General features: G+C 39.6%; 1 protein-coding gene across 7 annotated transcripts in view; it reads right to left on the bottom strand.

Annotated features, from left to right (window-relative positions):
- The window catches only part of col17a1b (collagen, type XVII, alpha 1b), a 30338-nt gene extending 17168 nt beyond the window's left edge, over positions 1 to 13170 (bottom strand). For 3 of the 7 annotated variants that reach the window (XM_061744667.1, XM_061744672.1, XM_061744671.1), the window contains exons 1-16: positions 12792 to 13170; positions 11550 to 11605; positions 9790 to 9840; positions 9530 to 9637; positions 8024 to 8329; positions 7832 to 7888; positions 7676 to 7711; positions 7495 to 7545; positions 5108 to 5254; positions 3778 to 4428; positions 2518 to 2601; positions 2362 to 2424; positions 2080 to 2238; positions 1466 to 1555; positions 1331 to 1375; positions 895 to 1038 (exon numbers count right to left, since the gene is read on the bottom strand). In XM_061744667.1, the coding sequence (XP_061600651.1) occupies positions 895 to 1038; positions 1331 to 1375; positions 1466 to 1555; positions 2080 to 2238; positions 2362 to 2424; positions 2518 to 2601; positions 3778 to 4428; positions 5108 to 5254; positions 7495 to 7545; positions 7676 to 7711; positions 7832 to 7888; positions 8024 to 8329; positions 9530 to 9637; positions 9790 to 9840; positions 11550 to 11592 (2035 nt within the window). In that variant the 5' untranslated portion in view covers positions 11593 to 11605; positions 12792 to 13170. The remainder of the gene's footprint in view (positions 1 to 894; positions 1039 to 1330; positions 1376 to 1465; positions 1556 to 2079; positions 2239 to 2361; positions 2425 to 2517; positions 2602 to 3777; positions 4429 to 5107; positions 5255 to 7494; positions 7546 to 7675; positions 7712 to 7831; positions 7889 to 8023; positions 8330 to 9529; positions 9638 to 9789; positions 9841 to 11549; positions 11606 to 12791) is intronic. The other 4 variants (XM_061744673.1, XM_061744669.1, XM_061744668.1 and 1 more) reach the window with 4 other exon arrangements.
- Positions 13171 to 13439: the final 269 nt, after the last annotated feature.

Here is a 13439-nt window from a genome sequence, read left to right as displayed (position 1 = left end):
CAGTACATTAGAATTATGTATCACTAGATGATGCATCGAGATGCCGTCTCAACATTATACTTACTCTCATGTAGTTACACAGAACCCTGGAATACTTTGATATTGACAAACACTCAAAACTCTAACGAAATTCCTCTCTAATGAAATGCTATGCTTCTTTTAGGTAGGGGTGTTTACATCGTGGAAATGTTTCTACTATCTGCAGAAAGTGCATCACTTGTGTGACTCTGAAAAGGAATATTATGTTACTGACTAAACTAAACTAAACATCAAAACTAAACTAAGACATCACATATAAATAGACCATGTATGTTTGTTTTTTCACTTTTAACTTGCATTGTCTGCTAAATTACATGATTAAAGACAACAGGTGAGTGAACTGTTAAAGATTTGGAGTGTCAGAAACCCTTCTCATATGTGAGTGCATAATTTACTAGCTTCTTATCAAGATGAGGCCTTTGCATGTTTATATGCACTAAAAAAATACCTCAAATAAAAGACTGCCGTTGTTTTGTTTTTTTCAGGCTCTTGCTGCCATGTTTAATCAAGATTTATGTACATTGCTGCAGGGGAAACAAACTGGAATATCTGATGTAATGACGCAACAATCTCTGAAGCAGTTCCATAGACAACGGATGGCAGAATTTATGAGTGTAACAAAACCCGCAGAGATCACATTCCCAGGGAAAGTAGTGCTTTTACTGTCTCACAGCGGTGTAAAATAAGGCTCAGTGACTTGTAAATACTTGAAACACACATTTTATTGGTACAAAAACAGTCACTCTTGGACACCTCATGATAGAGCAGCTCCAGACTCTCATGAGGTGTTATCTTAAGTGAGGTGTGTACTTTTCCTTATTATTCTATTGCTTTTGTTTCGTGGGTCAGTCTTACCCAGTGCAATGAGGCCAAACAGCAGTCCCAGCAGGAGCAGGGTGAGCAGGAGCAGACCCAGCAGCCACTTCCACCAGGAGCAGCACGCGTCGGAGCAGCAGCAGAAACCTCCGCCACCGAAGACGCCGCTGTCTCTGTGAATCTCTGAGGAAAGGACCAAGAGCTCAAACCTCAAGCCTTTAACACTGGAATACTCACCATCAAGTAAATATCAGTGATCATTTTATAAATACTTTTGCACCCTGGAAGTGAGGTTTCTGTTTCTCATGTTTTTGTCAAGTTTAAATACTGAAATCAGAGAATTTTTGGGATGTTTTTGTGAAACAAATCACAGAAAAAATAAATTTTTATTATCATAATGGCTGCAATTTATTTAAATTGTCTGCCAAAAATTTATTCAGTTGTAATTTCTGCATAAATGTAAAAAAAAATATACCTGCATAGGTGGCTTTGTCTTTCATTAGAACTCCAGATGATCCATCTGATGGAAAGCAGATAAATCATCGGTCACACATTTATTTATTTTTTTTATTTAATGGGTTGTTGAAAGTTGTCTTCAGTGATCTCTCACAGTAGTTGCCCGTCTCTGACTTGATGGGAGCCGTCTCGCTGTAGCTAGAAATAAGCTTCTCCTTCTGTATCGAGTCTCCTGACAGCGAACCTGTAAAATCAGACAACCAGTATTTTCTCCTCACATTTAATCACATCAATTTACAGACACAAACTCAAAGCACACAGTGCAAAAAAATGCATACAAATAATTCCCAATACATTATCATGGTGGAATTGTCTAAGATGAACTGAAGGTTTTAGCAAAGCCTAAACATTAACTTCAAGTCATTTTTTTTAGAGAACTGAATTAAGCAAATGTCAAATGAAAAACAAAATGAGGGAATAAACATTAAAAAAGGGAGGAAAAAAGAAGATGATCTATAAAAGTAAACAAGAAATATTTTGGCAATTGAAAATACAGGATACTGATTTTAAGGAGAAAATACTGATATATGAGATCAGAATTGTGGACATAAAATCATGAACAGCCTAGAAGTGACAAACTTCTGTCGTGGAATTAAATACATAGCTGGCATTTTTGGATCCAAATCTGGATATAAATAAACCTGAGGAACCCATGAGATGAGAGAAGGTTGAGTTTCTCCAGCGGGGGGCAGTGGATATGTGGCTCACCTCCTCCTACATAACCGCTGCTGATGGTGGTGAAGTGCTTGCCGCTGTCTTTAGCCAAAATGAGAGTTTCTGTATCCCTCTTGGCTGGAACGTTCTCCTTATCAGAGACATGGAATTTATAGTCTCTCCTATAGGCATCATCAGTTTGGGATCTAGAGACTGACAACAAGTGGGACAGTTATAATTGAACAGCTGTTGTCAAACTTAGTGACTGACTCTTGATAAGATGATAAGAAGAAGAGAAGAAGAAGATAAGAAGAGATGAAACCGTTCAAGACTTACCTGAAGAGACTCCAGTGGTGACGGCACCACCACTATTTGACACGTTCTTCTGAACCCCATACCCTGTAAATATAAACACACTCCTGTAATACGAATGCTGTTTCGAGCTTTCCTAGCATGAGAAATATTTGTTCCTGGCCAGACATGCTTTCATACCTCCGAGGTTAGTAGTTACGTTGGCGCCACTGGTGGTGAGCACACCGGCAGAGGTGGGTGCCAGATTATTCTGAAAGCCGTAAACTTTAAAAAGAGACATTTGATTACCTGATGTAAAGTCATAAAATTAGACATGATGACACATCAAACACGTCAAATAACTTGCACTGATTAAACACATCGTGTTCTATTCAGATAAGTCAGAAATACCTCATTAGAAAGTATGACAGGTTACTGTTTGAACTAATGTCAAGAGGCCACATGTTTGCAAAAAACAAAGGTATGGACTCCAAACTTTTGTGATGGGTGGGTGATGGGTGGATTTTACAACTATTTTAAAATTTCAGCTACAAATTAAAAAAAAAAAAAGAATACTTGTTAAGGATACTAAGCAAGGAGGAATTTCATGTGGGGTTTTTTTTTGGTTTGGTTTGGCTTTCCTCTACCTTTTATAATACTTTTTAAAAGGTGCAACAGTGCGGCCATCACTGCATCATTTTTAGTTTCTAAATGATCCACTTATGCTATACTAGGACATGTCAGGATTGCATAACAAGTCAGTTCCGAACCTTCTTTTTATGCAACAATGTCATCACGATGTAAGCAGAATGTGGTCTTGTATTTTGTTGGAATATGTTGCCTTAAAGGAGGCCTGTGTTGCTGAACTTCCCCGAGGGGCAATTGCAAGCCGCTTCTCTCTCCACATGAGTCTTCTCTTACAGAAAAGTTTTAAGAAGCGTTTTTTGATTTAATCCTCATTGTAGTGACTGTCAAATGTTTCCAAAGTCATCTGGGATCCATGTGATTATATCGACAAGAACTGATGATGACGGTGCTGGTTATGGATGCAGGGCCATCTGAGTTATCGGAAATCATGTTTCCACCTTAAAACTACACCCTTGCCCCTAAAGCACTGACGTTCCTCCAGATTTCTTGAATTATCTAATGATATTATACACTAATAAATGAAGAAATATTGCAGTTCATTCCTACTTTTCTTTAAGGAACACTGTTTTTCAGTAGTCAAATAATTATTTCACACAGGTGGTGATTAACTGGTGGTTATCTTCTCATCAATTGGCTGCTCAGATTTGACGTTTGAAATGTTCTCATAATGGATGCCATAAATAAGAAATATAACTTAACATTAAATCAGGAGATTTGAATTATGTAAAACAATTGTTTAAGAATAAAGTCCACTTCATATAGTTAAGCAAATACAAAATCTTCAGGTTATCTGCACAGATGTTTGGGTTTCACCTGACAGGGACGAAGGAGCAGCTGGGCTGACAGGTGGGGACACTCCAGACCTGTTGTTGTTCCCCGCCTGGTAGGTGTATGCGCTGGTGGTACCGCCGACGGCTGTTGTGATGGATGAGGAAGGAAGCGTGGTGGTGGACCAAGTAAAAGCAGGAAATGCGGAGTCCAGTGTGTCATACTGGCCCGACCTCACGGTGGTGTCATATTGACCCGACCTCACGGTGGTGTCATACTGGCTGGATTTCAAACCAGTATCATAACGCCCTGATTTAAGACTGATATCATACTGGCCTGATTTCACACCAGTATCATACTGGCCTGATTTGAGACCAGTATCATATTGGCCTGATTTGAGACCAGTATCATATTGGCCGGATTTGAGACCGGTATCATATTGGCCTGACATAAGGCCAACATCATAATGACTTGATGTCACACCAGTGTCGTAATGGCCTGATCTTAGCGTAGCGTCATACTGGCTGGATTTGACACCTGTGTCATACTGGCCGGAGTTTAGTGTGACGTCATACTGGCCGGTTTGGACACCAGTATCACGCAGCCCAGTTGTCAGGTGTGTTTCGTACAGGCCGGCTATATCAATAGTGTTGAACCCGCCTGAGTGCACACCAGAGCCAAGGGAGGTCGATGCTGCTGGAGATAAAGGACAGAAAAATAAAGATCAGGAAAGTGTCACTTGTTCCATCTTTGTTTGGTTTTACCAGAGCAAAATAATGCCTAATCTAAATCCCAGAAGAAGGTTATTTAACCGTTTTAAAAAGTGCATTTTATTAAAACAGCTGATATTTTCTCCTTCCATCTTTAATATCTTAAACAACATCCACTTGCCTTAAAACTCACTACCTTTCTTCCAGTTTCTAACCAATATCTTTTTAAAGGATAAGAGTCAGGTGATAAATTTACAACCACTCGATTATTTGTAAACTGACATTCATTTTATTCTTTATGTACTTTTTTCCCTCTTACTTTGTAAAAGAACAAGTTGGCATTATTTACAATTTTGAAACATAATACCTGACCTCAGCCACAAGTCAGTTTAACAGCCCCTCCTCTCCCCTCATGCCCTTAGTGACACCACCTATTTTTACTGACAAGTCATGAATTTACAACCTTTCCAATGAAACCATGAGCTCTTCTATAAGTAACTCAACTGTTCCTACTGCTTTGCTTCTACCCAGGATATTGCTCCTTGCTCCAATTCATAAAAAACATCCATTTTTGGATCATCTGCAGGAGGAATAACTTGCACTGATACAGCTGCACATGGCAAAGCATTTGAGGCAACATCAAACCATTTGCGATGGATATATACCCGACTGAGTGGCCACTGAGATGGTATTGGTCTCCACTGTGGCCTTTTTAGGGACAGGCACCGTGATGGAGGCGCAGGAGGAACGAGTGGGGCTGACGCTGCAGGAGCGTCCCTTCAGTAACTTCTTAACATCATCCAGCTCTGCCCCTGCCAAAGCACAATTATACAAACATTGCTTACCAAATATTAGAGTAGTGTGCAAACATCATTTTTTTCAACCACTTTGTCTTTTTTATGGTTATAGGGGGCATGAGTCCATCTGTCATGAGGGAACGGGAGACAGAGTCCCCAATCAAACTAATGTGTGTACCTTTTGGACTATGACAGAAATCTGGAGTACCTGGAAAAAAATGAAACAGGCAAAGGAAAAACATGCACACTCCACACAGAAATGTCCGAGCTGACATTCAAACCAGGAGCATTCTTGTTGTGAGTTGACAATGCAAACTACTGAACCACTGCACTGCTTCCAAACGTGCCGTTACAGTGATTTACAAAGGGAGTGCGTTTATGTTCCCACATTTCTGTTCAGTGAACTTCACCCTCAGCAGGCTGCTGTTACGGGACCTGAAGAAATACACTGCATGTGTTTGTGCCATTTAGACACAGTGCACCTTTACTTTATTTACGTTTTAATAAAACAGCAAAAATTTGATATAAGAAAAATAAAATGTTGCACTATTTATGCAGTTTGCTTAAAAGTGGAAAGGGCCCTACATCAGGGCTTTTCAACCTTTTATATGCCAGAAACAGGCAATGTGCAAGGTCTGTGGGCTCATAGGAGCCTTATGTTGAGAAGAAGAAATCATAGAAATGGGGGAACACTGCTAACACGTGTTTAAAAGTATATCTGAGAAAATCTTTTGTTAAACTAATTTCTCACGACAAAGGAAGATACCTACCAAAATCCTGACTGAGTGTATCTGTGGTTGACACAACATTTAAACAAATAAATAACTACCTTTATAATCTTTACAGAACATGAAATTAAAAAAGCACAAAAGGTCCAGGAAAAAAAATGTATTATTTAACTTCACTGTCTAAAAACATTGTTAAAAACAATAAGCTTAATTCTAATTGTAAAGGTGAATTAAATAAAGCTCATTCTAGGTGGGAGATATAGGCTATATTCAAATATTAACTTATAAATATATTCATTGACATACTGTATCTATAAAAAATCTTTTTATCATCTTAAAACATTCAAGTATGTGATTTGGTCATTTTTACTTGAGTAAATGAAAGACGACTGACTCCAGTACAAGACTAAAGTGGCGGTTACCAAAATCTGCTACGTCAGTTAGCTGTCGTAGAGGTTAAAACCTCTTTCTCTCTCCTTTGTTTTTTTTTTGCATCTTTTGAATACAGAACTGAACCGCAAACAATGTCAAATTGGAAGTAGGGCTTTAACTTCAAATATAAGTGTAGTTTATCTTAACTAAGTGCAGCTTTCGCTGTAGCTGAGGCTAGGTGGATGTTAACTGGATGTTTACTAGATGTTTGGTTGTACAACAGAATCTGTAAAACTACGTGGCGCCATAACAAAAAGTGGATGTTAATCCACTTTGAAAGTTTGAGTGAAAGTAGAAATCTACTTAACTAAAGTAAATTATTCAAATTAGTTCTTATTACTGTCTTTGTTGTTGTTTTTGTGGGATGCAGTCTTAATACTACCTTATGAGGGCTACTGTTCTACCAGAAACTGAGCTGTTTTGTGAGAAACAAAACAGTTTTATACGGTAGCAATTATTTAAAATAACGTTAGTGGAACAATACAAAAACTAAAAAGCATTTACCTTCTTTCTATGTTTTTAATGATTTGCCACAAAAGGCAAAGTCCTTCTTTCACTATGCAACTTCTCAGTGAGAGATTCAGAAGAGTTAAAGTGGTGAGGTACATTTGTTGCATAATCCAGATTAAATAACAGCAGTTACCAATTTTAACCAACAGGGGGAGTTATGAGAAACTGTGTGACTTTGAATGATTTTGTTTCAAAAACAGGAGTGACTCATGTGTGCCGTTGCTGCCACCACACATCTGCCCTTTAACGTCTTCTCCACATGGTTTGAGTGCAGTCAAATGCATAATCATCAATGTTTGAACCTCCTCCCTTCCCTTTTGTGCTGATTTGATCCTCTGTTTGGGAAACTGACTGCACATGTGGTACTAATTGAAATTTCAAGGCATGTGAGAGATGGCATGTGACTTAAGCATATGCTGCACCGGACCATTTGACAGCCACCATAACTCTAAAAATGCACTTCCCGCAGGAAAAAAATCTCCCAAACCCATGTGGTGATTTGAACGAGCTCTCAGAAAAACAGTTTTTCCTTTATGAGCGATTGCATAACAACACCAAGCGGATCAATGTCTCCAGTGGTCTTACATCTTCCGGCAGTGGGGGAGGCACTTTGTAATCTGGCTCTGATCTCACTCTCTGGAAAAAATCACAACACACAATGGAGAAAGGAATCCTTATTTAATAAAAACCAAGAAAAGACATGGATAATTCAGAGTTAGAAATGTGAAAAAATAATGATGGAAGGAGGGGAAGAGACATTGAATACCTCTGCTTTCACTCCTCCCTCTTGTACTACTGTTGCCTGAAAAGAAAGGAAAAGTGGAAAAAAAAAGGAAACATTAAAATACACAGCTGCATGGTAAAGCTGTTAAAATATTTTGCATTGAGAAAATATTCCTATACAGCTGTCATTCTCTCTTACAGTAGTTTCCATAGTCTTTGCGTGTAAATTCAGGAGAAGAATTTGCACTGGAACTCCCTAAAAGAAAACACAATAGTTAAGCAAACATATAAACAGCACCCTTGAGTTAAGCCTATTTCCTTTACTTTTTGAATACTTTTCTTTTGGGCACCTTCGATGCCAACTCCTTGTTTTATTAACAGAATCTCTCACCATCATAACCTCCTGAGCGGCTAGATATGGTCTTCCTCTCCCGGAAACCTGGCGACAGGCCTGCTGATGAGCCAGCAGTCTGCCCTCTCCTGGCACTGCCTGACGAGCTGGACCGGACCTTTGACACAGAGCTCACGAGATATCTGCCCCCGCCGCCTCCTCCTCCTCCTCGTCCTCCCCCTCCTCCACTTCCATACCCCTCTCCATCTATGTAGCTCCCCCCTCCCTCGCCTCCTCCGGAGGAGTCCCCTCCGAGATAGATTCCCGAGGAGGAGCTGTAACTGCTGGCGGTCACACCCACAGAGGCTGGAGGGACAATGCAAATAAATGAGCAAAATAATGGAAAAAAAGGGAAATAATCATTAGATTTAACCACAATTCCTCAGAGCCAAATCAAAGTTATAGAAATGCAGAAATGAAATACTTCTACCCAAGCACTGCTGGGAGTTTTGTGTTTTCAGGAGTGTTTTCAGATGTCCACTCCACTCCACGCCACACACACAAAAAGAAAATCTGAACATCTGTCAAGCGTCATGAAGCATGGCAACTAAAGTAGTTACAGCTGGTGGTAAGGTGTTCTATCACAGGGCCCTATCTAATGCTTTCATGAGAGATTATCCATAATTCAGTAAACATTGCTGGAAACATACTGATGATTTTCAGACACACCTCTTAATTGAACTTAATTTTTTTACACTCAAATAGAAAAATCAATTTGCAGAAGAAAATGTAGGACTGCAGCAGGAACAGATCTATACAAACTGTAGATACTGGTTACTTGTTACTGGTACTACACGATTAATATGCTTATGCTCAGCACAATAATGCTCAGTTGTTTTGGCACAACATTTATAAGAAATGCTTTCAATGGAACTGCATAAACCAACATCTGTGTCCACAAATTAAATCCTCACATTTGTCAAGATGAAAACCTTTAAAGTTTGACAGTTTTGCATGAAGACCGACCCAAAAGATCGATTAATCAACTACTCAGAAACAAAGCAATGCATTTCTTCATCTGTCAAAGTGTGGCATTCTGCAAAAGTTGAATTTCCACTTGTTTAGTTATATCCCTCAAATAAATATAAACAGGGCACCAATTGGACGAGGATATTTCCGTAAATGGTGTTGTGGAGCAAAACTGTGCACTAGCATGTAAAGTTTACAATGTAGTAAAGTAGAAGAGCCTTAATTTGTGTTTACATGTCGTCACTGGCAGTGCTGAATAATCAACACCAGTTTCTTCTCAACAGGTCACACCAATGAAATGAGTACAGTTTAACAGGCGCAGCATCAGCAAGAGATTATTTCAATGATTACCGTAGTTACTAAAAACTCAGAAATACTTCCAGCAATTCTGTATGGAAGCCTTAAAAGCCTCTCTGATCCATAAAGCCAGACATCTTCATTTCTGCTGAAGTTTAAAAATACAACATCCCCAAACTTTGTCCGAAGACAAAGCCACAACTTCCCAGTTTTGGCCCGTGAGTGGAAAGTAGCTCTCACATGAAGAAAAGTAAGTTCCACCGCTGCTCTGGGTTAAGACATTTTTCTCCAAGCCCAGCCCTCCAGCACTGCTGGACATATTCCTGTGATTTGATCCGCTGGTTCCCTCTAGCAACGAGAAGACACAAAGTAAAACAAGGAGAAGCTATTACTCATCGGGTACTTCCTTAAGAGCCTGTTGGCTATAATTACAGTATTGTTTTTTTAGTTTAAAATGACAACAATTAAGGCCGGTAACTACTGGGATAAAATAAACTTACTTGGTGGGAGAGACGTCAATCTGGTTGAGGAAGTTACGGTTTCTGTGACAACTAATAAAAAGAGAGATACATATCACTGTGTAAACATGTAAATGAGTCATCCTTTTTCATTTGAACATCTATTTTAATCACCTCAGATTGTTTTTTAGTTGTGCAAATCTGAATTTATGTGTTGACAGCGCTCTGCAAATTTCAGTGCTGCTTGCAAATGATGAGATTTCTATGTAGAGATTATAAGGAAATTGTATATAATAAATTTTTATAGTTTATGATGATGATTTTTTTGCAATGAGAAAGCTGAGGTTTTTAAAATAACAAGCTTGTCACGAAATAGAAGGATATTCTTGAATTACTTTTTTATTTTAAACTTTCACACATTTTAATGTCTACTTCCGCTTTTAAATACATAATCCACAAATACAAATAATATACTGAGCTATACAAAATAAATCACCAATCTGCCATAAAGTGGGTGGCTGGAGTTTATGAACTCAACAAAATAGTTCAAGTACAGAGTTTTTGATCTTATATTTTCATGTATTCTTTAAGGAGCCATGGCTGCTCCTCTTATCAACATCTGCCCCTTCAGGAGGGTCTAAAACGGTACTTTGAGCACATGTGAATGTGCAAGAGTCCACGAGGTGATATAGAAGTTGCCGCTAGGAATATGTGAGGTGCAGATGTTTGCCGTGGCTGCAGGGACTTGTTTTATGGAGCATTATGTACTAAATATCTGTTTCTGTAGACGGTGATGCACTGCACGTGCACAGAATGTGTCCTGCAAGTGCAGAACAACCACGATGTCTGTGACAACCCATGCTTGTGCAGGTCCACAGCTGATCAGAACCTCGACATAGATAACGTTTTTCTTGAATAAAGTTTGTGTAACTAATAGGTGCACAGATTTGATACAAATGCCATTGTCCTCTCCCATGAGCCATTTTGTTTTCCTGCAGCAGCGTGTTGAGCTTCAGTTAAAGATAATGTGCATTCCAATCAATTGCATGCCCTTCTCCTCACTCCTCACTCCCATCCTCCTACTCTCTTCTTACGCTGTCCTTTTAAGGGTTTTTGACCACAATCAGTCCTTAAAAAGATCCTTCACACTTCCAGACGTTTTTTCTTTTTTTTTTAACAACTTCCAAACTGCATCATGTGGACCGTCTCTTCTCTAAATATGAAAACGATGCTTTACATGAGCACGCCGGTACTTGTGCCTCATAAATAAAGTTTACTAACTTCCTTTAAGAGGTGGCACATAAAACAAGCAGACAGAGGGGCTGATTATATGTTTCTCAGTGTCGAACATATAATCAGGCTGTGCTTGACCTCTCCGTCCACCGCGGTTTTACAGAGTTTTGATACCTCAGATGATCTGAGCTTGAAAATTTAGCCTCGACCACTGCAGGAAAACCCGGAGGATGGCTTTAACAATGAGAGGTGGAAAAAGAAACCAGTGAAGGCGTGCATGTTGTTAGTAAGGCCCCCAAAAAGAGAGACAAAACCATCACCACGGTAAAGGAGTCCAAGATTTGACACAAATGACATATTTTACCACATTGAAGTCTTTGGAAACAAGACTTTGGCTAAAAAAGTTTTAGTTTTTTAATTTCATGTTTTCCATTCTGCTGATATTCCAGTGGCAGTAAGGTTTTGTTTTTTTAATGTGCGTCTTTCTTTTTGAGGGTTGAACATGCCCTTTATGTCGGCTTTGCCTGTCCGCAGTTTGAAAATGTGATTAATATATCCACAAATCTCACCCTTTTCTCCTGAAAAATCCATGTGGCTTGTTAACTCGTCCATCCCATCTTATCTGCTGAAACGATGATAAAAAGAAAAAGAAAATACCAGCAATGTCATGCATGTTCTGTGTCAGCTGCTTATTTCTCAACTGTGAAAAATGGCATTTCAACAACTGTACTGAAGGCAAACGAACAAATAACTGTGTCCAAATGATTGAAGACCAAGCTGTCTGTTGTCTGCGCTGACTGGAAATTTCATCACACTCAAGACGGAAAAATGTCACCACATCAGTTGCATGATCTGATTTTAAAGATCAACATCTAATACTTTGCTAGATCTTATTTTGAATGACCACTTTTAGTGAACTTATTTACACCAGTACTGCTGCAAGAAGTCCAAACACACTTCTCCCTTTAGCAGAAACTTTCATGACATATTTAACCCTGTGGATACCACAATAAAACTAAAGGATCCACAGTCTTTCAGGGTTTGTGTTTACTTTTGTGTCATTGGAGACTAAAACAACAAAGGAACAACAGGGTGGCCACCAGATCTTTGGCTCTGAAAAGACCATCCTGCCACCACACCCTGCCAGCCAAGGACATTTCACTGCATGTCCTTCATCTATAGACCACTGATTTTCAAGTTCACAAACAGGGAAGCAGATACGACCTTTTGTCTGATGTACAGTAGCCTATGTCTTGCTTATATCTCCGTTTCTTTCTCAGAAAACTGTCTCAAATGTTCCTTTTTTCTCAACTGTGAGGAATGCATAAAGGAAAGCCAATATTACCAAATAAATTAACCCCTTCTTATCTTGTTAACGCTCCCATAAAGTTGGCTTTCCTGTTATAGCCTGTAACTGATCCCAAGAGCAATTATAAAGGGTTGGTGTTAAAGAAAGCCTGGTGGCCTGGCCAGGTCTCGCAGTATATTTAGATGGATGTAAATAGCGCAGCAAAGGAGCTGTAACACTATCCTGAGATCACCATAACAGAAAAAGGATCCCCAAAAACCCCCTAACAGGTTGAGAAGTATTCAGATAAGATGAATACAATGAACTTGAATCTGTTCCAGTTTAATAAAACGAACTTGACAGCCCATCACCAAACTCCGTGCGTTTGTTAGCGCAGAAATGCAGAAGCCAGGTGCCAAGAAACATCCGCAACATCCAGCAAAAACCCAAAACAAACCACTTTCAGACAAGAATTCTCCAGGTTGTTTCGGCGGAGTGGACTTTGTGTTATTAGGATCCATACCTTCAGCCAGCATCAATCAAATTCCTGACAGGATAGAGCGACTGATCCGCGGGAGGAACAATGCGCAAATGTGAGGCTGCGGCGCAGAGCGCGCAGGGATGTTCCCCAAGTCCTTTTGTGCCTTTTCTCTCAACTTTCCCAGGCGAGTCAAAACAGAGATGTGGGCTCCGAGCCCAGCCGCGCCCATCAGAGCTGCAGCTTGGCAGGCAGGTGTGGCAGACGGCACGAAGGAGCTGAAATTTTACAAAGAAGAGAGCGCCTGAAGGAATCAATTAAGTTCTCATCCCGAGCCCCGCAGACTCAGAAAGTTGACTTTAAAAAAGAAAACGTGATGCACTCCTCCTCTTGCTGCCGCTGGGCTCTGCTTTAGTCAACTTTTTGAAACTGCTAAAAGTTTGGGAGGAGGTTGGAACATGAGTGATTTGGGAGGTGGGATCTTTCTCTCCCCCTCTTTCTTTGGAAAAGGACTTTAACCGTATTGCAGGTTGTGTATCTGCTGTCTGTGTGCAACTCAAACACATCTGGAGCACACATTGGCAGAAAGCGTAATCTATAAATTATGGTTTCAGCTATGGTTGCAAATATGCATTTGAAATAGTATTGCGCAATTTATATGGCAGTTTTTTTAGAGTCAAAAGATGCATTAAA

Source organism: Cololabis saira, chromosome 17, assembly GCF_033807715.1.
Source record: "Cololabis saira isolate AMF1-May2022 chromosome 17, fColSai1.1, whole genome shotgun sequence".
NCBI classification, from domain to species: domain Eukaryota; kingdom Metazoa; phylum Chordata; class Actinopteri; order Beloniformes; family Belonidae; genus Cololabis; species Cololabis saira.
The sequence above is the reverse complement of the archived record's forward strand: the minus strand, read 5'-3'. Positions and strand labels throughout refer to the sequence as shown.